At 39.5% G+C, this 25077-nt stretch overlaps 1 protein-coding gene across 1 annotated transcript in view; it reads right to left on the reverse strand.

Moving 5' to 3' along the window:
- The window catches only part of SRGAP1 (SLIT-ROBO Rho GTPase activating protein 1), a 193514-nt gene that overhangs the window by 129582 nt on the left and 38855 nt on the right, over positions 1–25077 (reverse strand). The window contains exon 5 of the mRNA XM_011972934.1: positions 9891–9953. Coding sequence (XP_011828324.1) covers positions 9891–9953 — 63 coding nt within the window. The remainder of the gene's footprint in view (positions 1–9890; positions 9954–25077) is intronic.

The raw sequence follows: 25077 nt of genomic DNA on the forward strand, positions 1-25077 counted from the left end.
CTCACAAGAACCTTCTTGCTAATCTGAATTAAAATAAAACCTGGGTTTCAGTTCCAACCTGGCCATGAGTTAGCTCTGGGACATAAGTGAATCACTTAATCTCTCTGAGCCTTCCAGATATTCTTCCAAAATGAGGAGGTTAATTTGAACATTTCTTTTGTTTTTTTTTTTTTGAGATGGAGTCTTGCTTTGACCCCCAGGCTGGAGTGTGGCAGTATGATCTTTGCTCACCACAACCTCCACCTCCTGGGTTCAAGTGATTCTCCTGACTCAGCCTTCCAAGAAGCTGGGATGACTGGCGCGCATCACCATGCCTGGCTAATTTTTGTATTTTTGTAGAGATAGGGGTTTCACCATGTTGGCCAGGCTGGTCTCGAACTCCTGACATTAGGTGATCTGCCTGCCTTGGCCTCCCAAAATGCTGGGACTACAGGCATGAGCCACTGTGCCTGGCTCTTAATTTGAACATTCCTAAAGGTCCATTTCAGTCCCCAAATGCTATCAAACTATGGTAGGATCAAATTCACATAATCATGTGAGTTAGAAAACCATGCCAGTGAGTTAAAATATGTTGAATTGGATCATCTGATAACAACTGATTTAGAGCTTGATTTCCTTCATGTGATCTTTTACATTTCTGGTCCAATTTCGAACAGTAAAATCCAAGAAAAATGCCTCTAATTTATTTTGGCAAGTATCATATATATTTAGTACTAGAAACTGCTTAAGACGTCTGTCATTAAAGCATTCTAATCACTTAAAGATTATAATACTGTATTTCAGAATGTAATAGTTTGGACAAAATACTTCGTTGAGAAGGATTCTGGATGTAAAACATTCTTTAGAATTTTTTTTTCACTAAAGTATACTTTCTAACACATTCTCATTTCTAAGCTAAATAATTACATTGGGGTTCATATGGCTCATTTCTTTTAATAAAAGACAGCCTTACTTGTGGTATATAAACATTAATCATAACTAATTCTTAAATATCAGAAAGAAAATGAAACTATAAGCAGGAGGTAGGAAGCAGTTGGCATCATTGATCAGAACGCCCTCAAAGATGTCTACATATAAAGTTCTTATCAAACAGTTCTTCTCAGAGATCCTTGAATTGGTCATTTTATTAATCCCGATCATTCTGGCAGGAAAACAAAGCCAGGTTAAATTAGCTAATCTAGTCTCCAAAGTCAGTGTGTGTCAAGGCCAAGATTAGAATTCAGAAGTTCCTCGCAGAGAGTCACACGATCCCAACCCCTCTTTCTTTCCATTGAAGTGTCTAGCAATCAAAGCCAGGGGAAGGAGGTAGGGAAATTCTTTGTCAGCCCAAGGTCCCTAAATAGAGTGTTTTTAAAAAAGTTTTCCAGGAGGCATCGTGGAGAATGTGGTACTCCAAAGAGATTTTCAGTTTGGGAGCATATTCCTACTCCTTATTTCCCTTTGTTCAGTGTTTTGTTTTGAGACCCAGGCCTCTGTAGTCTGTCTCAAAGGAATGAATTTTCATTTTCACTACTGAAATACATATATTTCAAATTCTTAAAATGCCCTTGAGCTAAAATAAGTACGTAACCCCCACTCCTCCCCTCTCAAGGTCAAAAACCTCTTTGAGGCTCAGAGAAAAATCTTCCGATATGAGGTGGCAAGTATCTTGGGCTCTCGGAATGACTTTTCAACCTTGCCTTGGGCATGTTTCTTCTTTATAGAAGGATACATTAGCTCCTGGTCTGTGGGAGGCTCACAAAACCAGCCAATAAAGTTTCCCTCCGCAGTCCTCAGAGGCTGTTTTCAAGGAAGGGCTTGAAATAATAAACAGCATCTTTTCTTTCCCTCTAAAAAATAATCAGCTTTTTTTTTTTTTTTTTTTTTTTTTTAATTTAAACGTTTTAAAGAGACAAGGGCTTCAAAGATACATAAAGGCCAGGCTGGATTCTGTGCTCACATCAACTGTTTTTGAAACCGCTCCCGTGAAAGTTACTCAGCCCACCTCTGGGTTTGCACCAGGACAGCTTCCATACTCCATTTACATTTGTTAGGCATTGATATGGTTTGGCTGTGTCCCCACCCAAATCTCACCTTGAATTGTAACAATCCCCACGTGTCAAGAGCAGGACCAGGTGGAGATAACTGAATCACAGGGGTGGTTTCCCCCATGCTGTTCTCGTGGTAGTGAGTGAGTTCTCAGGAGATCTGATGGTTTTATAAGGGGCTGCCCCTTCACTTGGCACTCATTCGCTCTCCTGCTGCCCTACGAAGAGGTGCCTTCTGCTATGACTGTAAATTCCCTGAGACCTCCCAACCATGGGGAACTGAGTCAATTAAACCTCTTTTCTTTATAAATTACCCAGTCTCGGGTATTTCCTCATTGCAGTGTGAAAACTGACTAATACAGGCATATTGGATTTAGCGCTCATTAGGAAGAAAACGAAGCCGAATGGAGCAAGACATGGATCCTTAGAAGTAACCACTGTGTATGAACGCACACTGAACAGGAAATTTTACATTATAACACTAAAGCTAAATGAAAGGCTGCACCCAAAATGAACATATCCTAATTTTTTTTTCTTTTACTTTTTTTTTGAGACTGGATCTTACTTTGTTACTCAGGCTGGAGTCCAGGCTGGAGCGCAGTAGCACAATCATGGCTCATTGCAGTCTTGACCTCCTGGGCTCAGGTGATCTGCCCACCTCAGCCTCCTGTGCAGCTGGGACTACAGGCACACACCACCACACCTGGCTAAATTTATTTGTTTTTTGGTAGAGACAGGGTTTTGCCACGTTGCCCAGGCTGGTCTCAAACTGGGCTCAACTGATCCTCCCAGCTCAGCCTCTCAAAGTGTTGGGATTACAGATGTGAATCACCACACCTGGCTTCATATCCTAATATGAAAGCCGATTACACAAAGTCATTTGGGTTTGCCCATTCTGTAACCCATATAACAGTCTAGAAAGCTCATGTTTTCACAAGTGTCTGTCATAGAGAGTTTTAATGATCCTTTAACTCAGGTTTACCCCTCCTCCTGCCACCTCCTCTGCACGTCCTTCTCTATGGCAGCTGCCCAGTGAGGAACTGATGGGCCTTGGGAACAGAAGTGGGTTTAGATTTTGGATCAGTCATTTACTGTCTGTGTGATCCTGAGCTTATTATTCCAAGCCCCAATTCCCACATGTAAGCCTGAGATTAGGCATACCTGCCTCATAGTGCTGCTGTGAGAAATAAATGGGATAATGTGCTTGCCCTCATGGTAAAGGGTTGGATAAATCTTCATTTCCTCAGTTCTCTTCCTCTTGATCTAATGGAACTTGAGGATAGATTACCTCTTGACTCTGGCTAGCTGTGTGTGCTGCTGATGCACAGAGAGTGTGATAATCAATTACATACAATTAACAATCAATTTCACATGGATTTATCATGACATCTGTGTTAATCTTGATTAGAATTAGCTGACTGAGAGTGGTCAACTCCTTGTTTTGTAAAATGCTGAGTGTAATGCTGTAATGCCTAGAGAAAGTAAAGAAATAGTAATAAAGGGCAAATCATGGTTCTTCTATTAAAATACTGCATAACCTTTTGAGATTTTGGTGGTGGGACAGGTTTAACACTTTAAACCCATTTCATATGACCTCTTTACTGGGCCGATGAAGGCACATTTTGTTTTGAATGTTCCCTCTAACCTTTGTGTTACCACTTTTCTCTGCTTTTGCCTTTTACTTTTCCACTTCTCCGATCACAGCCCTGTGAACATTTACTATCAATGTAGTTTCTTAGGGAAGTTACCTTCCTTTTTTCTTTTTGGTACAAAAGTATCAAATATTCATCATAAGAAATATTCATATATATGTAAAAAACCATCTGTAATTACTGTTAAAATCATTCCTGATATCTGCATTTACTTTGTGAGGCTGACATGAAGCTGGGGCCATCCCCAGTCCATTGATAAAGAGGGTGATGATGATGAGGAGGCTAACACTAACTACTAATGTTTTTTAAACATTTACCATGTGACAGGCACTGTTCTGAATGCTCTACCTGTATCAACTCAGCTGTACTTTTCCTCTTAGCTCTTACTCCTGCCATATTATTTATTTAAGGCATCTCTCTCTCTCTCTCTTCACTAGAATGGAAATGCCTTGAGAGGAAGGATTTGGTCTGTTTTCATTCACAGCTATATCCCCAGTACATCTCACAGTGCCTAGCATAGCAAGCATGCAAAATGTTTCCATTTGTCTTTAAACATTCATCCTTTTGAACAACTCTAAGAGGTATTTTTTCATCTCCATTTTACAGATGAGAAAACTGAGGCACAGAGTCACACGCACCTGAAAGGGGCAGAGCTGTGATTTAAGCGTTGACCCTTCCCCATTATACTCTTGTGCCTTGTCAGATGCCATAATAATTAATTTTATGTGTCAACTTGACTAGGCTGTGGGGTGCCCAGATATTTGGTCAAACATGATTCTGGCTGTGTGTGAGAGTGTTTCTGGATGAGATTAACATATGAATCAGTAGGCTGGGTAAAGCAGATTGCCCTCTCCAATATAGGTGGGTCTTATCCAACCCACTGATGACTTGCTTTGAACAAAAAGGCTCAATAAGAGAGAATTCACTCTCCCTGTGTGATGGTCTTTGAGCTGGAACATTGGTCTTTTTCTGGAGTTGAACTGGAACTTACACCATTGGCTTTCCTGGTTTTCAGGCCTGAACTCAGACTAGAACTATCCCATTAACCCTCCTGGCTGGATCTCCAGCTTGCTCACTGCGGATCTTGGGACTTCTCATCTTCCATAACTGTGGGAGTCAACTCCTTATAGTAAATCACTTTGCATATGCGCGCGCGCGCGCGCGCGCACACACACACACACACACACACACACACACACACACAGACACCCATTCTGTTGGTTCTGTATCTATAGAGAACTCAGACTAAAACAAGTGCCCAGAGAAGCTAAATGATTTCCCAGTGCCACACAACTAACAATTAATGAAGCTGGGATTCAAATATAAGCTTGCGGACTGCCAGTCCAGTTACTTTTGTTTCATGATAGCATGACGGTGTCCCTGGTTTCTTAACCCTACTCCCAAACTTGCTAATTCTATCCTTTAGCTTGCTTTCAAATGTTTAACTCAAAAAGAATTAGCAAATTAGGCTAAGAAAGGGAGTCTGGGGATCCTGGTTCACCCTTTCGCTTTTAGCCAATGAATTCCACCTGTTAAATCATTTAAATACACATGTCTAAGAAGTACTGGTTGCCATAGAGCCACATGTTCAATTTGTCACCTACATTTTGTTAAAGCAACATTAATGCCATTGATTATAAAAACTATAAATGAGCTGGAGATAAACTGCTTATGTTCTCTGTATTGTGGGGGAGGCATTAACATTTAGAGATCTTATTTAGAAAATGGTTCCCCACAACTACGGCAATAGAGATAAAAAGACAGTAAAGGGTAGAGGCTCTGCAGCCAGTCCTGGACTTGAGATCCCACCCTATCACTTACTGTGCACCCTGGGGCAAGTCCCTCTGAGCCTTAGTTTCCTCGTCTATCAAATGAGGATGGATGCGAATAACTACCTCATAGAGGTGCTGTGAGGATTACATGAGATAATGCAAATAATATGCTTAGCACAATAACTAGCACAAGCATAATCAGCATGTGGTAAATGTTAGCTACTCTGGCAGGCACGGCTAGTTAGCTACAAATAACTCCCCTTCTCTTTCAAATGAACAGAATCCCATTTTTAAAAAACTAGCTAGCAATGACCTGGCTAGCTAAAAGACTGTAATTCCCAGACCTAACTTGCAGCCTGGAGGGACCATGTTCTAAGTTCTGGCCAGTGAGATGTATATGAAAGTCTTGTGTGAGACTTTTATGGAGTCTCCTTAAAAGGCAAGGCTCTCTTTTTCCATTCTGTTGCCATGAATGCAGATGTAATGGCTGGAGTTCTAGCAACCATCTTGAATTCTAAGGACAACTGTTACAATGGGGTTTACCTGAACAAGCAGTAGGAGGAGCTTGAGTCTTGCAAAGCTTTATGTAACCTCCATACCAGGCCTGCACTGTCAATCTTTGGTCTTTTTTTTGTGAGAGAGAATATAAACATCTATTTGGTTTATGTCATTATTTTGAGAACCTTTGCTCTTCAAGGCTGAACTAATCATCTTTCTTTTCTTTCCTTTTTTTTTTTTTTTTGAGATGGAGTCTCACTCTTGTCACCCAAGCTGGAGTGCGGTGGTGCAATCTTGGCTCACTGCAACCTCCACCTCCTGGGTTCAAGTGATTCTCCTGCCTCAGCCTCCTGAGTAGCTGGGATTACAGGTGTCCACCACCACGCCGGGCTAATTTTTGTATTTTTAGTAGAGACAGGGTTTCACCATGTTGGCCAGGCTGGTCTCAAACTCCTGACCTTAGGTGATCTGCCCACCTCGGCCTCCCAAAGCTCTGGGATTACAGGCATGAGCCACTGTAGCTGGTGAAGACTGAACTAATCTTAACTGCTCTGGCTGTCCTTTGTAGTCGCCTAAGAATTCAAATAGAGGCTTAAAACCATTTGAGGCCTTATTTTTATCGGCAATTAAAAGCAAGATTGGTCAAAAATATAGTAAAGGAGCTGCAAGTCTTTAAAGCTTTTCCTCTTTTTTCAGTAGCCACTCTAATGCCACCATCCTGTCTTCCGCTTGTAAGCCCAGGACTTCATGCCATGTCCACACAAACTGTGCTCTACTGTATTATATATCTATCATATCATCATAGGATATCGTATCTATCCCATCATCCGTACAATCTGGGCTGGTAAAACTCGGTTCATTCTAATGTATAAATACCATAGGGCATCTTTCTCCTTCCTGAGCATATATATTTTATTTGAGACAAAGCTTTCTGATAAAATGTTTGAAATAATCAACAATTGCTGTGGGAACAATATTCTGGGGTAAGAAAGTCCAAACATAAGGCTGTCGCCCACCACTAAGGTTGACTGTAATTTAAAAGACAATTAAAAAGCATCCTCAATTCCCCGAGGCTACGTATTTTATACCTGTTACTTCAACAATCACTATTACATCATCAGTGCTACAAAATTCCATGCATGATGCAACTAGGTTATTTGTTCATGACAAAAATACCAGTGAGTAGTTGAATGGGGAATCTAAACTACATTCCTCCAAATATTGTTCCACTGTTCAAATATGCCTCATCTCGCCTCTTTCCTAATGTAAACTGAAGTATTAATATAATGGATAGATTTTATCTGAACAAGACAAAGTTTGTGTATCTGAAGATAATGTGCAAGAGGGACCAAACAGCATCTCCTTTTAGAATAAAAAGGGAGAGGGTGTGTATATGTGCATGAGTGATATGAAGTTCTCTCCCCACAGAACATGACCTCTGGCCTTGCTGAGCATGCTCTCTGATTAAAGTAAAATTTTTTCCCAGGAGCTCAGAGTGATCTACAGATGACATAATTAAAATCTCATTGCTTGTCTGCCCTATCCCTTAATCCCTCAACCAATTCTGAGAGCTTAAATGACTCTGACAGGGTCACTCCAACCCTGGTGGCCTTTGGCAGAACCTGGCTCTTTCAGGCTTTTGGGCTGATATTTGATAAGAGTTCTGAGGTGTCAGCTTACTTACTTGAACGCTACAGAGTCTGCAAAATGTCTAGGTGCAATCAATAGGCTGGATCTAGGAGAAATTTCATTATATATATCCCTCACTGAGATAAAATTTTCAGGACACTCTTTTGACTTTTCTTGTATTCAGCGGTCAAGTTCATCTTTGTCACTGTTGTCTTTACTACACTACTATTTTCAGACCATAATCAACAGGCTCTAACCCATGATGGCATGGCAACCAGCAGACTTATTTTTGTAACGTATTAAGGACTGATTTCTATTTCTAGGTAAAACAATGTCTAAGCAAAAGGAACTACGAGGAAAGTGCCAAAATGTCCTCATCTTAAAAGAGTTCAATGGAAGACAACACAGAATTTCTGCTTGTTCCTCTTTGGAAGTCTCAGGTATACAAAGGTCGTTTAACTTCTAAATTACTGGGCTTCTAGAAATGGTTGATACCTTAGGGTATCAGAAACTAACAAATCATGTAAGGCAGGAGCTAGAAATTGGCCTTTATCACGTAAAAATCAGTTTCATTAGGCATTTGGTATATAGATATAATCTCTTAACCTGTGGCTTTTGTAGGTTGCATGCAGTCGAAAGTTTCTGAAGGAGGAACTAACACACAGAAATTGTCAATTCAATTTATATGCACAGATGTAGTAAATGTGCTTTATAAAAATAGATTTATCACACACATAGAAAAAAACTAGAAAGTTCATTTTATAAAAAATCATTTTATAAAAGTTTAACTTTCAAGTTTCTTTAATTAGTAAGTATCAAAGGAGCATTAAAAATTTAATTTACAAAACTGTATGTTACACATGTGCCTTTTTAGGAACAAATGGAATTGGTAAATCAAGAAACGTGCTTTCGAGTTTCAGGTTTAGTTTGCCTATAAAAAAACCAATTCAGGCCCGGCTTGGTGGTTCATGCCTGTAATCCCAACACTTTGGGAGGCTGAGGTGGGTGGATCACTTGAGGCCGGGAGCTTGACACTAGCCTGGCCAACACGGCAAAACCCCGTCTCTACTAAAAATATAAAAAAATTTGCAGGCGTGCTGGCACATGCCTGTGATCCCGGCTACTCTGGAGGCTGAGGCAGGAGAATTGCTTGAACCCGGGAGGCAGAGGTTGCAGTGACTGAGATTGCGCCATTGCACTCCAGCCTCAGTGACAGAACGAGACTCCTTCTCAAAAACAAACAAACAAACAAAATAATCTTGTGCAATAAAAATCCAAATATCTTTCATTAATATAAATTAATATTACTCATTTATTGTTATTTTATTCTCTTAAAATATCCCCCAAAAGAAGTATTTCATAACATGATCATTAAGCGTGGAAAAATATTTACATGATTATATTACTAACTCTAACTTGTAACATCATTAGTTTTAGTTATTTTTAATAAAGTAGTTTTAAATTATTTAATTTTTAATGATTACATGAAGTACCCTAAATAAAATGTAAGTCAAAAAAGCAAATTATTGCAAAAAAAATTGATACCCTTCAAAAGTAATTTTAATACGTCATTAACCAAACAATTAATTGAACTAAAATGTGGAAAAAAAAGAAAGCACCAGAATAACACAACCTAAATTGCTCAAGTTCTATAACGGCAACATTTTTTTTTTTTTGAGATAGAGTCTCACTCTGTTGCCCAGGCTGGAGTGCAGTGGTGCGATCTTGGCTCTGCAACCTCTGCCTCCTGGGTCAAGTGATCCTCCCACCTCAGCCTCCCAAATAGCTGGGATTACAGGCACATCCCACCACGCCCAGCTAACTTTTACATTTTTAATAGAGACAGGGTTTCACCACACTGGCCAGGCTAATCTCAAACTCCTGACTTCAAGTGATCCACCAGCCTCGGCCTTCCAAAGTGCTGCGATTACACCACGCCTGGCCACAAGGGCATCAATTTTAAACAAAATATTCTCGAATTCAATATATGTAGAGATCACATAAAATCCAGTTAAAAATGTATCTTATGGAGACATCTATACTTTAGTTTCTTAAAGTGCGCTACTTGTGTATATATGTGTGTATGCAGACAGATAGGCAGATAGATAATTTATTTCAGTACAATTTCTCCAAATTGGGATGGAGTGGCAAAGGAATGTAGCTGTGTACACCTATCCGCTTGCTCCTGTATTTCAAGCAGATGAGGATCCACTGTCACTCTGGCTTGGAATGAATACTACAATAAGCAGTGTTTTTACAAACCAGAATTCTAACCCAAGAATTCTAGAAAAGAAGAAAGATTATGTGCTTACCGTATAAAGCTCATTAAGAACCTTCATTAAATCCTCATGAAGTTGGAATGCAATCTCTTTGCTCTGTAATTAAAAAGAAAATAAAAAAGAATATTTAAAAATTATTTACTCTTAAAAAGTCCACTGACTGAAAATAGGGGAATGTATCTAACCCGTTAGAAAGACAGCAAGGCTCTGTAATAAACATCTTCAACGGAATGGCCCTTTGTAAACTCTAGACATTGTATACAGATGGACCCCTAGGATAAACAGACCAAACAAGTGACAACCTTGGGTGAATGGCTCCCCCACCATTCAAACAGACTTTACCAAACAGAGACAAAGTAAGCAGGTTGAAGCATCATGCTTGCTTAAAAGTTGAGTTGCAGAACTAAGGACCATTAAAAATGAACTAGACCATGAAATTTTACAGTGTGATTCCCAAAAAGCTAACTTAGAAACCAAACGGGAAATTAACTTCCTTTGTCCAAAGTTACAATGTGACTGACTACAAGTTTAATTTTAAGAAAGCGCTTTTTTGTTTTTGGAGACAGGGTCTCACTCTGTCACCCAGGCTGCAGTGCAGTGACATGCGCACAGCTTACTGCAGCCTTGAACCCCTGGGTTCAAGCAATCCTCCCACCTTAGCTTCCCAAGTAGCTGAGACTACAGGGGCGTGCAACCAAGTCCAACTAGTTTTTACGTTTTTTGTAGAGACGGGGTTTCACCATATTGCCCAGACTGGTCTCAAACTCAGTGATCTGCCTGCCTCAGTCTCCCAAAGTGCTGGGATTATAGACGTAAGCCACTGAGCCTGGCAAGAAAGCACTTTCAAAGCAGTAAAATGGTAAGTCCACTCAAGGTCCATGAACTTTTACCTCTGCATTTATTATTATTTTCAATGAAGACAAAAAAGTGGAGAGTATCATTCTTCTACCCAGTTGGTAAAAAACAGCATTTAAAATACCCTTCCCTAGGCTAATTCTGAGAGTTTGATAGAGAAGTATTTGAATATTACTTTCAGCAAAAGCTGTAAGTTATTTTAAAGAAATCTTACATCCAAATGACCTTTTTTCCCCCCATTTTGAGTTCATTATGTAGTCAGCTACAGAAAATGGAAAAAAGATGTGTAGCACAGCTTAATCTGCAGTTTGCAACAACAACAACAACATCCACTGGTTCATGTATGTACCTCTCACTGGGCTAACAGTATTAGGGATAAGGGCCATATCTTAATCAGTTCTGCAACCCCGCAGTGTCCTGTGTGGTGCTTGGGCAAGTGGGCACCAAGAATGCAGAATTTAAAGAGGGTCCTGGTCCTGGCCCAAGTCCATCTTGTAAACATGAGGTCATTGGGTCAGGCCTCAACAAAAGCCAAACAAGTATGATGGACTGAAGACTCGTGGAAGATAAAATAGTGTGGGAAGATGGCGTCAGAGCAGTACCTGAATTTGGAGAAATTTAAATTCATTAGCAGTATTTTTCACTGAATTTCCTTGGAGTATCTAAGAGAGTGCTGCTATTTACTAAGCTCTGACAGCTTCTAAAATCCCAAATTGAAATTACAGATTTTATGTCTTGCTGTGTCCCTGACATGTGAAGATGTGGGTTACAAATCACCCAAGAGTGAAAGGAAAGTTTCAAGTAAAAAAATGAAGTCAACTGAAACTCATTTTATTTTTCCTCTGTCTTGATTATCGAGAGGGTATATATTACACTACAAATCTCCTATGACTTCAGTTTGGTGTTATTTTAATATCAGATTTCATTCAAGGATCTAGGCCAACAATTTAGAACTCTCTAATGGGATCAAAGGCCACCAAGTAACTCTGCTCAGCTACCCACGTTTCAGGCAGCAAGTCTAAAAAGAAAAGATGGCTGGTCGCATTGGCTCACGCCTGTAATCCCAGGACTTTGGGAGGCCGAGACAGGCAGATCACTTGAGGCCAACAGTTCAAGACCAGCTTGGACAACATGGTGAAACCCCATCTCTCTTGAACATACAAAAATTAGCCAGGTGTGGTGGCACACATCTGTAATTCCAGCTACTCAGGAAGCTGAGGCATGACAGCTGCGTGAACCCAGGAGGCAGAGGTTGCAGAGAGCTGAGATCACACCACTGCATTCCAGCCTGGGTGATACAGTGAGACTCTGTCTCAAAAAAGAAAAAGAAAAGAAGAAAATATTTCTTGGCTAAGACTTCAGAACAATAACAGCAACAAAAAAATCCCTTATGTTCAAGAAACCTTAACCCAAGAAAATATTCTGGGTCAGATAAAAGATTTAGGTTTGGGGTTATAAGGGTCCTCAAAGCTATCTTAGGCCAAACATCTTAGGACAGGATGATTTTTTCTTTTATTTAACTTTTATTTTAAGTTCAGGGGTACATGCACAGATCTGTAGTATAGGTAAACTTGTATCATGGGGGTTTGTTATACAAATTATTTTGCCACCCATGTATTAAGCCTAATACGCGTTAGTTATTTTTCCTGATCTTCTCCCTCCTCCCAGCCTCCATCCTCCAACAGGCCCCAGTGTGTGTTATTCCCCTCTATGTGTCCATGTGCTGACGAGTCACAGTATGTTCCATATTTTCTAAGACTTCAGATAATGAGGTAGAAGACATCTGGCATCACAGACAGACTGTGCTCTGCCAGGCATACACTTACATTTTTCTTTTGTCGTTCCCCAGAGGCCCTGAAATATATAAAGTTTGTCTGCAGGCAGTATAATATAATGCCTAAAAGCAAGGTCTAAGGACTACAGAGTCAGAATGCATAATGTGAAGGTTCAAGGACTTTGGATCTGCCTATGCCTCAGTTTCCTGACCTGTAAAATGAATATAGGCATTGTACTTATCTCATAAGGTTCTTGTAAGTGTTAAAAAGATGATTCATGCATAGTATTAAGAATGGTTCCTAACACACAGTGAATATACCATAATTATCATTATTTCTTTTTCCAGATACTGTTCGTTATGGCAACTCCCTTGAGTGAAAAGGCCACATCACATTGTCCTTTCTCGTGGTCTCTTTTGACATTGATTCTTTTGGCTTCCCTGAAGGAGGGGCTTGAGTTGACTTTGATGTCCCTCCCTACTGCCCTGGCCTTTAGATTCCTTCAGGTGACCCTGGATTCCAAAGGGCCCATAAGGATTATGCTCCAGCTTTTCTTATATCCATATTCCCTTGCCATGTGTGTATATTAAATCTATCTTCCTATGTTCCATTTTCTCAGGGGGTCCTACTACCATTGCTATTGAATGAATTAATGAAACATCCCTTAGGAAATGGATAATTCCTCAAGTCCACATGATAAGGTATATGTAACTCATGAAAGAGGCCCTTGAGGAGCAGGCTCCAGTAGGAATTTTAGATTTTGTGAAAAGTTGGTGTGGAGTTCCTTTCAGTAGGTAGACCCCTGGCTATCCTCATGACACAGCACCAAAGTTTCTGCCTGTTTGTTCACTTTGAATGACAGTCCAAACCCTCTATTGTCTAGTAAATAACACAGAAATTAAAGATTTTCTTCCCAACACTAGTCTGCAAAAATTGCTAAGGAACTGAACTATGCTCTGAGAAGCACTAGTTTATATGACTAATTTGTGAAATATGAATTCACACATCCTTGTATTCACAGATACTTGGGCTGGACAAAACATCAAGTCCTAATCTATATCCTGGGGACATGGTTCCTGTCCTCACGGTATGGCAACAGTGGAGGAAGCACCTCATGTTACCCCCACTTTAAATATGTTTCCAGTTTATTACAGTAACAACGAGAAACAATTGTTTCTTCAAAATGCTACTCTGGACTCCCAAAGAAGCAATCTTTAAACCAAAATGTACCTGGTGTGGTCCAGTTAGCATACGGCATTACTAGGCTAATGAACTGAAATCCTTTAATTAGAAAATATCTGGATTGTCAAAAGTCCATCAAAATTCAATAAGTGAGGCCAGGTGTGGTGGCTCACACCTATAATCCTAACACTTAGGGAGGCTGAGGCAGGAGGATTACTTGAGCTCAGGAGTTTAACACCAGCCTGGGCAACACAGTGAAACCACGTCTCTATTAGAAAAAAAAAAAAAAAATTAATAGGTTAAATACGCCTATGGATTCTATTTCATTAAAAATTAGAAAGTAGGCTGGGCGTAGTGGCTCACGCCTGTAATCTCAGCACTTCGGGAGACTGAGGTGGGCAGACTGTCTGTGCCTAGGAGTTGGAGACCAACCTAGGGAATATGGGGAAACTCCACCTCTAGAAAAAGTATAAAAATTAGCTGGGCATGGTGGTGCACACCTGTGGTCCCAGCTACGAGGGAGGCTGAGGTGGGAGGATCTCTTGAACCTAAGAGTTCGAGGTTGCAGTGAGCTGTGAGCATACACTCCAGCCCGGGTGGCAGAGTGAGACCCACTATCAAAAAAAAAAAAAGATGATAATTTAAAATATTTGAAAGCAGTGAGAGCAGACCCTTGGCCCTTGAACAACAATTGCCACATAAGAAAAATAATGTTAAGTATTAAGGAGAGCAATCAATGTTTCTTCTGTGTTAGGGAAGAAGTTTTTGTTCCTCATTAATATATTCAAATAATAGTAAAACTTCTAATATTCTAATACATTTCATTAGGATTCTGGGGTCCCGACCCAAGGGAAGGAAAATGGATAGAACTTCAATTCAGTTAACATTTACTGAATGTCTCCAGTGTATAAACCCAGAGTTTAATTCCAAGCCTATTTCCAATTGTTCACTGTTTATTGTCATTTTGATGTTTCAGATATTTCTAACATTAGTCCAAAATGAACAGTCTCAAAGTTTTTAACCTTTTTCCACCATGAAAATGAACTAAGTATATTGAATATTGAAGAAATAGAGAACAGAAGGACAATCCCCCCTTTATAATATTTTTTGTTTATTTGACACAGGTCTCCCTCTGTCACCTAGGCTGGAGTGCAGTGGCCGGAGATTCTCCCACCTCAGCCTCCTGAGTAGCTGGGACTACAGGCACGTGCCACCATGCCGAGCTAATTTTTGTATTTTATGTAGAGAAGATTTTGCCATGTTGTCCAGGCTGTGCTCAAGTGATCTGCCTGCCTTGGCCTCCCAAAGTGCTGGGATTACAGGTGTGAGCCACTGCACTTGGCCCACCATTATGATTTGATGTATTTCTTTCAAGTTTATTTAAACATAGGTCTAAGTATATTTTCCTATTCTGCTTTTTTTTAAGTTACAATACATTTTTACATGTAATTATATAATTTTCAGAACCACAACTGGATTCATAACTACGTAGTAAACGTACATGAACATTAAATGTAAATGTACTGTTTCCAATGTTTCCACTATTTTCTACCAACCAGTCAATCATTTATTTCTTTACTCAATTTCACCGATATGTTTTAAGCACTCTGAGCTAATATCATAAATGCTGATCAAAAGGCATATATCTTGCATTTGTATTATTTGCTTAAGCCAATTCCAAGACATGAAATTACTAGCATTCAAGTATAAACATTTTTAAGACTCTTGATACATGCTGGAAGTTTATTTTTTAAAAGGGTTATAATGAAATTATAATGCTTCTAGGACAACAATGTTACTCAAGTCAGAAATCTAGGGTTCCTCTAAGACTGACTGCTTTTCCTTGAAGAAGTTACCAATCTTACCAATTCTGGCTGGTCAATTTTTTTCTATAGGTCATCAGAATTAAAAAAAAAATCTAATTAAGCTTCCTCTGATTAAAATTGTTGAAAGACTTGCTATATCATCTTAGGATAGACTTAAATATTTTTTTTTAACTCATCCATAACTTCTGCCTAACTAGTCTACTTCACTTTCCACAAATTTCACACCTCATCCTTCAGCCTGGTCCTAAACTGCTAAGTCTCAGGCCCTGCTTTCCCATCTCTGCGCTTTCCCCATGCCATTTCCTCTTTCCTAGACTCTCCCTCCTTCTCTTTGCCTGGTATAATCCTACATATAACTCTGTAAAAACTTTCTGGTAACTTCACTTTGTCCCCCAAGGAAAGAGATTAGGTCTTCCTTCCTTGTGATTTTATAATACATTAATTTATTATCACCTCTAGGCTATCTAGTCTACTGGCTAAGAGTTCAAACACAAAAGTTGAAGTGCCTGTGTTCAAACTACCTTGTTACAGTCCATGTACAAGTTAAGTAATTTTGTGAAGGTTCAGCTTTTCCACTGACAAAAAGGAAATGCTAACAGTCTCTGTTACAGGGTTTTACTGAAATGGTCCTTATTAAACACCTGAAATGTTACTAGTAGGCTTGTCACATTTGTTTCTTTCTTCATAAACACAGTTTCTTTGAGAGCAGGGACCACATCCTAACAATTGTCCTTGCATTCCCAGTGCCTACTTTGGTGCTTGGTACCTGGAGGTACAGGATCTACATCTGCTGAATGAAAAGCAATGAATAAGGACTGGTTTCTGCACTCCAGTTTGCAATCTCACGAAGGCGCCAGACACACCAAAACAGCTTTCTACATGGAGTGCTATGGTAAGTGCTACACTGGGTGGGCCCTGGCCAGGGTCCCTATTCCTGGAGGGCTGCAGTCTTACCCCCAGAACCTCCCAGAAAGGAGGGAGAGGAAGAACAAAGAGGATAGTTAATACAACCACATATGAGTACACTGACCAATCTATCAAGTGATCTATGTGGTTGGATTCAATGACCCATTCAGAAGGCTTGTGGCCTTTTTCAGAGGTATTTTTAAAGTAAATCTATTGTGATGACCAGTCAAGAAATCCTGACCATATGCTGAGTCACCGTGGGAGTAGAAGAGAAAGAGAAAAACCAGATTAAATATTTAATGAGAGGGTTTCAGATGATGATAGTGTCTCATGCTCAGTCACTTTGGGATGTAAACTCTGGTTAAAGGGATCAGGCCATACTTCCACAGCATGTGCGCTCTTAAGTTTCCAAACTCATGTTCATGTGTCTCTATAATAAGACATTCCCTTAACTCAGGTAAACGCTGAAGACACAGGCAACAGCGTCTTCTAAAATGCCTAAAGGAGAAAGTTGGGTTGTGCTTGATGGCCTGAACCAAATTTCTAGGTAATGTTTACAGTGTTTCTGCACATTTTCCTTCTAACTGACAAGGGACATGGTTTTGTACTTATTAAAATCACAACTAAGTATTGAAGCTATCATGGAATTAGTTTGATGATCTACTTTACCCTAAAGGGGTAAAAATCAGAATTTTTAAAGACAAAACTCCTTGCCACTAGAAAAGGAGAAATTAGAAGGAATCGTAAACACAGAGAAACCAGAGCTTCATTTCAAATTAAAACAAAACTTAACCATAAAGGGAACTATCTGGGGCATCTATTACAATTACTAATGTAATTGCTGGACAAAAGTGGTATTCTACATCCAGGTGAAAAAGGTTGGCTGTTGCTGTGTTCAGCCTTCGAGCAGACAATCTGAAAGGTGCATAGTCATCAACACCAAAGTCACTCACTACCTACCACACATAAACAGTACTTGAACGGGCTGATTAAGTAACTCAAGATTGAGATTTAAATCCTACAGGAAATAAAGTAGATGAAAGAAGTGTCTTCATTTTCATTTCCCTAGCTCTTCAAAAAACACATGAAGAGTTGTTTCTCTACTCAAAATGCTGATAAACTGGAAATACCTTTTCAGTGTCACTAAATGAATAAGTTACATATAAATTCTCAGTGACTGATGTAAATAAACCTACTTAATTAAAATCAGAATGAGTTATAAAACTGTTTCAGACTATAATATAATTAACTAAAAATATCAAAAAGTAGTTCCAAACCATTTTCAATATGCTGAACTTTACAAAAATGCAATTAACTCAGCTTTAGGAACAAGTTCTCACTATTACCATATTAATATGTCTTCTTTAGTGCACGAACTTGAGCCTACTAATTTATTAGTAAAGCCAACTGGCCTTCTCCTCTGTGACAGCCATAATTATGAGAGATCCAAAGCTATTCCGCTCCCTGGTGTGACCAAAAGCTCACATCTACAACTCAGGTGGCTGGGATTATAAGTATATCATGCAATGAAGCAAACTAGACCACACTGTGTAGGAAACCCATAACCTTAGTCTTAATAGCACTGTGGTAAGAAAAGTCGAGGAACTAAGCAAATCAACAAGCAGGAAGTTTGCTCATTTATAATGTAAGTCATCCACTGGATTAGCAAGCAAAAGGCAGAGATTCTTTGAGATATTGAAGTAAGTTCATTCATTCACATAGTCAGTCATGCATTCACCCGTTCACTCTACTAGTTTTTACTGAGTGTCTCCTATGTGTTTAGGAAAGAAAAGTGACCTTACAGTCTAGGAGAGAAACAGAGAGGTAATCACAACAATTTCAATCCAGTCTGATTTATGCATCTTCAAACACTTTAAGCCAAGCAAAATCTCCATATTTATATTACTCTGGAACTATACCCATAATTTTTTGAATAAACTAACTGATCTTTCAAAATGTAAACAAAATCAGAAACTTCCTTTAAAGACTGATATTTGGCCGAATAGCACCATCTCAGAACTACAGCCAGTTAACTGGTCATCAATCTGACAATGGGTGTAAGTACAGGTGCCATAACGAATAGAAAAAGAAAAACATTCTTATGGAGTAAGTATTTTTTAACAAAGAACTTGGGTTGCTGAATACAATCAGAGAAATTTTAAAAATGCTTGTGGCTAATGGGCAATTGCACATGGGATGACAGGCACTTTAAGGGGAAAACTCCCAAAACCTTCAAAAAGGGCCAAGCTATTTAAATATCTGTTTAAATATAGTTAACTTCTCTGAGTTGTTTCCACTGTAAAATAGGGAAAGATCACAGTATATACTCCACAGGTTGGTAAAAGGATTAAATGAGATGCCCATGCTTATGTGCTTAACAGGGTGTCTGGCACATACTAAGCATTCCATAAGTACTATCTCTTACCGTCATTATGATGCTATTATTAGCTCAGCATCATATCTTTGTTTTATCTTGTGAAGACATTTTCGGTTTTTCTAAATTCGAATGCAACAGTCTATTCATATAAATTTTCAAATTAGAATGTCTTAGTCAACTCAACATAATTCAAGATTTACTTTTTAGAATACTCAACTGTGTTTGTGGTACTATATTAAGGAAGATAAAGTCCATTCTAGAGAATATTGCAAAACTGCAACAAGGCAGAACTCCAGATCTGATTTAGACAGCCTTGCTGACTTGGACCATTAGAAGGTCTTTCTTAAAGCTGTCCCTACTTAAGTTCCTCCAGTTGGTCTTAACTTCTGTAGCCTTACAGAGTAGGTATGCTGACACCACCTTCTGTATGATAGGTCTTCAAATATTGAGTCCTAGCTGAGACCTATTTTCTCTGTACTAAATATTCCCAATGTCTTTAACTGCTCCTTATACTAGGGGTCCCCAACCCCTGGGCTGTGGACTGGTACCAGTCTGTGGCCTGTTAGGAAATGGGTCACACAGTAGGAGGTGAGTGGTGGCTGAGTGGTGGGTGAGCCACCATTATAATGCCTGAGCTCCGCCCCCTGTCAAATCAGCCACAGCACTAGATTCTCACAGGAGCACAAACCCTACTGTGAACTGTGCATGCAAGGGATCTAGGTTGCATGCATGCTCCTTATGAGAATCTAATGCCTGATTATCTGAGGTGGAACAGTTTCATCCCGAAACTATCCCCTTGCCCTTGAAAAAATTGCCTTCCATGAAACCAGTCCTTGGTGCCAAAAAGGCTGGGGACCACTGCCTTATATGACACAGTTTAAAGAAATCAGAGCAAATTCTCCTTGCCTTACAGATAACGGTTTGTTATTTTCTAGCTAGTGATATTAAGTACATGTTTTTATATTTCAAGGAATGGAGGCTAAGATCTTGGGAGGATTAGGAAGCAACACAGGCCACTCAGTAACTTGTAATCACTTGTGATTGCCCTGTTTGGTGGAGTCAGTCCAAATCCATGTCTGCATAGTTACTATAAGTCCAAGAATCTAGGAATCAGGATTAGATTCTTTTTCTTTTCCCAGTAAGCTAAAGATCCATCAGCTAAAGAAGTAGAAGCCTTAAGAAAATTTGAATAGGATGGACTGAATAAAAATATTCTGGATTTAAATTACTAACAGGGCTTTTATAAGTCAACAGCAAAAATCCATTCCACTCATTATTAATCTGCACCAATGAGAATTATTTTTTCCCCCCAGGACACACTAGTGGTTGACAACAATAAGAACGTTTTGAAGGCAATGTCATTATAAGTATAGAGTTATGCTCTGGCTACAATTCACATGATAGGATAAAAATTATCACCCAGATTACTAATGCAACAGCTTCCTCACCAGGTTCCCCAAGACAAGTTTCTTCCCATTCCAATGCTTTCAAATGCTTCACAATGCTTTCAAAAGACAAAGCTGATTAAGTCATATATTTGCTTTCAAACTCTCTTAGCATCCTTAATTGCTTAAATAACAACATACCAATTCCTCAAACTGAGATTCAAATTCTTGTGCCTACCACAACCTGCCTCTCTAGATCTCAGAACTGTTTATCCTTCATCACACCACAGGCTACACTCTTAACACCAGCCAGCTGGGTAAGAGATGTGAGCATTTGCTCTAGGCACGTAAGTGGCCTGATTCATCTTTAAAACTCATTGCTGTTAAGGGGCCACCAGGAGTCTTATCTACCCTTATCTTTCCCTAGCTTCATTTCCTAGATATGTGCTAGGCTGGATCAGAAATTCAGAGACTTGTCCTTGCTGGTCTGTCAGTATAGAAGAATGTACTTTCCCTAGTTTCTCTGTAAAGCCCCACCAAGTTTAAGAGCTTGACTAAATGTCGCTCTCTCTGCGAGGCCTTTCTTCCAGCCAGAATGCTTTACTCAATCCTTTGTGCTCTCATGGTCTTAGGTCCTATCTATCTAAGAGCAGTTACCAATTTGTAATGTAATTTTTATGTCTATAGTTCCTTTCCTTACTAGAGTCTAAGATCCTACAGGGGTACCAGTTGAAGATTTGTGTCTTACTCACTTTTGTGACCTTAGTAGCCACCACTGTGCCTATCACATAAAGGTTATCAATGGAGGTTTGTTGAATAAATAAAGAAATATAATGCCTATTCTGTTTTGGGAAAAGCTGATTTCAGTAAAGTTAGGTTTCAGAAAAAATAAAAAAGGAAGAGAAGTATAAGTTACTACGGATTTGTCATGACTTCTTCGGTAGAGTGATTAGATCTTGTTAAATAATAAAAGTTGATTATAATAGTAGACCTGTGCAATCTCCATCTTTCGAGCTAAAGAGTTAAAACTTTTTTAAGAGACGGGGTCTTGCTCTGTCTCCTAGGCTGCAGTGCAGTGGTGCAATCATAGCTCACTGCAGCCTTGAACTCTTGGGCTCAAATGAGCCTCCTGCCTCCACCTCCCAAGTAGATGGGACTACAGATGTACACCACCATGCCCAGCTATTTTTTAATTTTTATTTTTGTAAAATGGGGGTCTTGCTATGTTGCCCAGGCTAGTGTGAACTCCCGGCCTCAAGTAATCCTCCCACCTTGGCTTCTCAAAGTGCAGGGATTACAGGTGTGAACCAATGTGCCCAGCTAAGATAAAACTTTTATGGACACGTTTGTTCAAGCCAGCACATTAGCCAATTATGGTTCTATGTGTTCATTTGAAACTGTTAACGTTTAAAAAGTAAAAGTAGTGCATGTGTTTATTTACTACTAATTATTGAACATTATTTTTTCTCAATCTAAATAGTTCATATATCCAGTGTCAAGATCTTTCCTTTTTTATAGGCTTCAAGGTCAATTACACAAAGTATTTAGTTGGCAAATTTTCTTGCTCCTATTTAACTGCTTCACTCACAATAATTTTTTTTCTGCTGAAATTTAAAAGGTACTGAAATAAATCTGACAGCCATATTCGGTATCTCTTCTGCAAATGCATATTTTTAGGTTGATATATTCCAAGGTATCACAAGTGTTTCTTAATTCAAATATTTGCTATATGTGCAATCTCCCCCAATATGGCATTTCTTAAAGCTGCTGAAAATCTTTTAGAATCCCTACCATGTGGTATTAAACATAGTCTTCAACTGGTAAGAAAGTTGGCTAGCAACCAGAATACTGTTCTTAGGTGGCTTTAGAATTTGTTGATCTCAATTGCAGACACCTCAACATATGGTAGGAATGTTCTCTCCTCATCAGTGTCTTTCTTAAAGCAGCATCTTCTTTCTCAGATGAGAAGAATGAGTAAGGATTCAGTGTGTCTATGCCTCTTTGAAAATGAACTTCTTTGAAAACGAACATGCCTGTATTCCCAGCACTTTGGGAGGCTGAGGCGGGCAGATCACGAGGTCAAAAGATCAAGACCGTCTTGGCCAACATGCTGGAACCCCGTCTCTACTAAAAATACAAAAATTAGCTGGGTGTGGTGGCACACGCCTGTAGTCCCAGCCACTCGGGAGGCTGAGGCAGGAGAATCGCTTGAACCCAGAAGGTGGAAGTTGCAGTGAGCCGAGACCGCGCCACCGCACTCCAGCCTGGTGACAGAGCGAGACTCTATCTCAAATGAAAAAAAAAAAAAAGAATATGAATTTTATTAAGTGCTCATCTTTTATAAATAACTGAAATTGAATAAACCTGGTACTGAACAATATTTTTTAACTCCTTTTTCATGGGACATGAGGGACTGGGTGCCTTCTCACCGACCCTATGTTTGTTCATTGAATTTGGACTTGTAAACCCTAAGATGGGAAAACAAACCAAATTGGAATATCTCTTTAAAAAAAAACTAGGATGGAAGACTCAATCAATTTACATTAATGTTTCTCAGCTGGGGACAACTTTGCCCCCAGAGGACACCTGGCTTGTCTGAATCCATTTTTGGTTGTCACAACCTGTGAGGTGCTGCTAGCATTGAGTGGGTTGAGAGTCCCACAGCCATTTGAATTAATGTTCCCCCAAAAATAATATATCATTTTTCACTGGCTGTTTTCAATATATTTTTCTTTGTCTTTAGTTTTCAGTTTTATGATGATGTGTGTAGATATGGACTCCTTCAGGTTCATCTAGTTTGGTTTTGCTGAGCTTCTTCAATGTGTAGGTTTATGTCATTTGCCAAATTTGGGAAATTTTCTTGCAATTATTTTTCAATTAGTTTTATTTTTGTGCCCCACACTCTTTCTCCTCTCCTTCAGGACCTCTGATGACATAAATGTTAGACATTTGGGTATCATTCCCAAAGTCCCCGAGGCTCTGTTCATTTTTTTAAAAATATTTTTTCTCTCTGTTGTTCAGACCAGGTTATATCTGTTAATCTACCTTCATATACACTGATTCTTCCCTCTGTTATCTCCGTTCTAACACTGAGTCTATCTAGTGAATTTTTGTTGTTGTTGTTTTAGTTCTAGCATTTTTCAGTTCTCAAATTTCCATTTATACCTTTTATTTTTCTGCTGAAACTTCCTGGCTTTCCATTCATTTCAAGAGTATCTGCCCTTACTTCTTGGAACACTTTTTATCATGGTTGCTTTAAAAGTCTTTGTAGCCAGCCACAATGGCTCATGCCTGTAATCCCAGCACTTTAGGAGGCCAAGGCAGGCAGATCACTTGAGCCTAGGAATTCAAAACCAGCCTGGGCAACGTGGTAAAACCCCACTTCCAAAAAAAATAACAAAAATTAGCTGGGCATGGTGGTGCACACCTGTAGTCCCAGCTACTTGGGAGGCTGAGGTGGGAGGATCACCTGAGCCTGGAGAGGTCAAGGCTACAGTGAGCCATGATTGAGCCACTGTACTCCAGCCTGAGCGACAGAGTGAGACACTTCCTCTCTCCCTCCCTCACTCCCTCCCTTCCTTCTTTCCTTTCTTTCTCTTTCTCTCTCTCTCTCTCACACTCACACACACACACACACACACACACACACACACACACAGATCTTTGTTAGATAATTCAAACATCTGTGTCATCTCAGAATTTGATGTTTATCAATGTTTTTACTCATGGAAGTTGAAGTTTTCCTGGTTCTTTGTATGCTGAGTAATTTTGGACTGTATTCTAGATATTCTGCATATTATATTATGAAACTCCAAGTCTTGTTTAAACCATATACAGAATTCTGATAATTTTATTCCATCAGGAAATCAGTCTAGTTGGATTCAGAATACAAATTCTGACCAGTATCCTGTTGTTAATTGTTTCCAACACCTTTGCAGTGCTATTCATACCTGTCCTGCAGATGCACCACAAAGTGGCTTCTCCGGAACTCACACAATGTTCCTATTCTATAGTTCAATTCTTGAAGTCTTTGGTAAGTTTCTGTCTAGGATAAGTCCCATTCATGTGTAGCTTAGGGATTCAGCAGTTCATAAAGAACTTTATGGTGTTGCTTTCTCAATCTTTACTCCTTCTGAAATCTCCCCAGTACTTTTTGGTTCCTAGGGCTCCCCTTTTCATTGCTCTAACTGGAAAGTTGGGGCTTCAGTTTTTCTAATCTACTAAACACTCGTTATGACTGTGTCCACATCTGAGGCCACGTGGCAGCAGGACAGACAGAAAATTAAACAACAGGTGGTTGCCCTACCCTCTTGGATCACAGCTCCTCTGATCAGGGAGGAAAGTTTCTCTATTTCAGAGTTGTAGGTAACTGTAGGCTTCTGTTGGTGTCACTGCTGCTGTTGCCATTTTGGGATTGTCTAGTGACTGGGGCATGACGAAGTAGTGAGAAAAATGAAAAATTTGGATCATCTTTATTTTCCCTTTTCTGCTTTTTGTGTCACAGCTAACAGCTTCTCTTACAGCCCTCTATGTTTAAGTAAGTCCAATGTCTACTTTCAGGTTTCTAGCTGCGTTGCATTTAGGCTGGAGGATACTGAAGGAAAAGAAGTGGAAAACATAATGCCAATTTGATGGAATTTTAAAAATCTGGTCTTCTTCCCCAACCTACCTGCTACTATTTAATTTTCAGTTTTTAAACTGCTGCAGGTATTCAGTTTTTAAACATACCTTCAGTGGGAAAGGCATGGTGGAGTATACTTAGTCTATTTACCCAAAACCTATGTATATCTTCTGATTTCATCTACCTTTTGGGGAGGGCACAGGTCTTTACCTAGGGTATCATTTAACTTTTGCTGTGGAACAAAACGTCCAAATTTAGGGGCTTTAAGCAACACTTTACTTAGCTCAGGATTC

This window comes from Mandrillus leucophaeus, unplaced genomic scaffold (genome assembly GCF_000951045.1).
Source record: "Mandrillus leucophaeus isolate KB7577 unplaced genomic scaffold, Mleu.le_1.0 Scaffold132, whole genome shotgun sequence".
Taxonomy (NCBI): Eukaryota; Metazoa; Chordata; class Mammalia; order Primates; family Cercopithecidae; genus Mandrillus; species Mandrillus leucophaeus.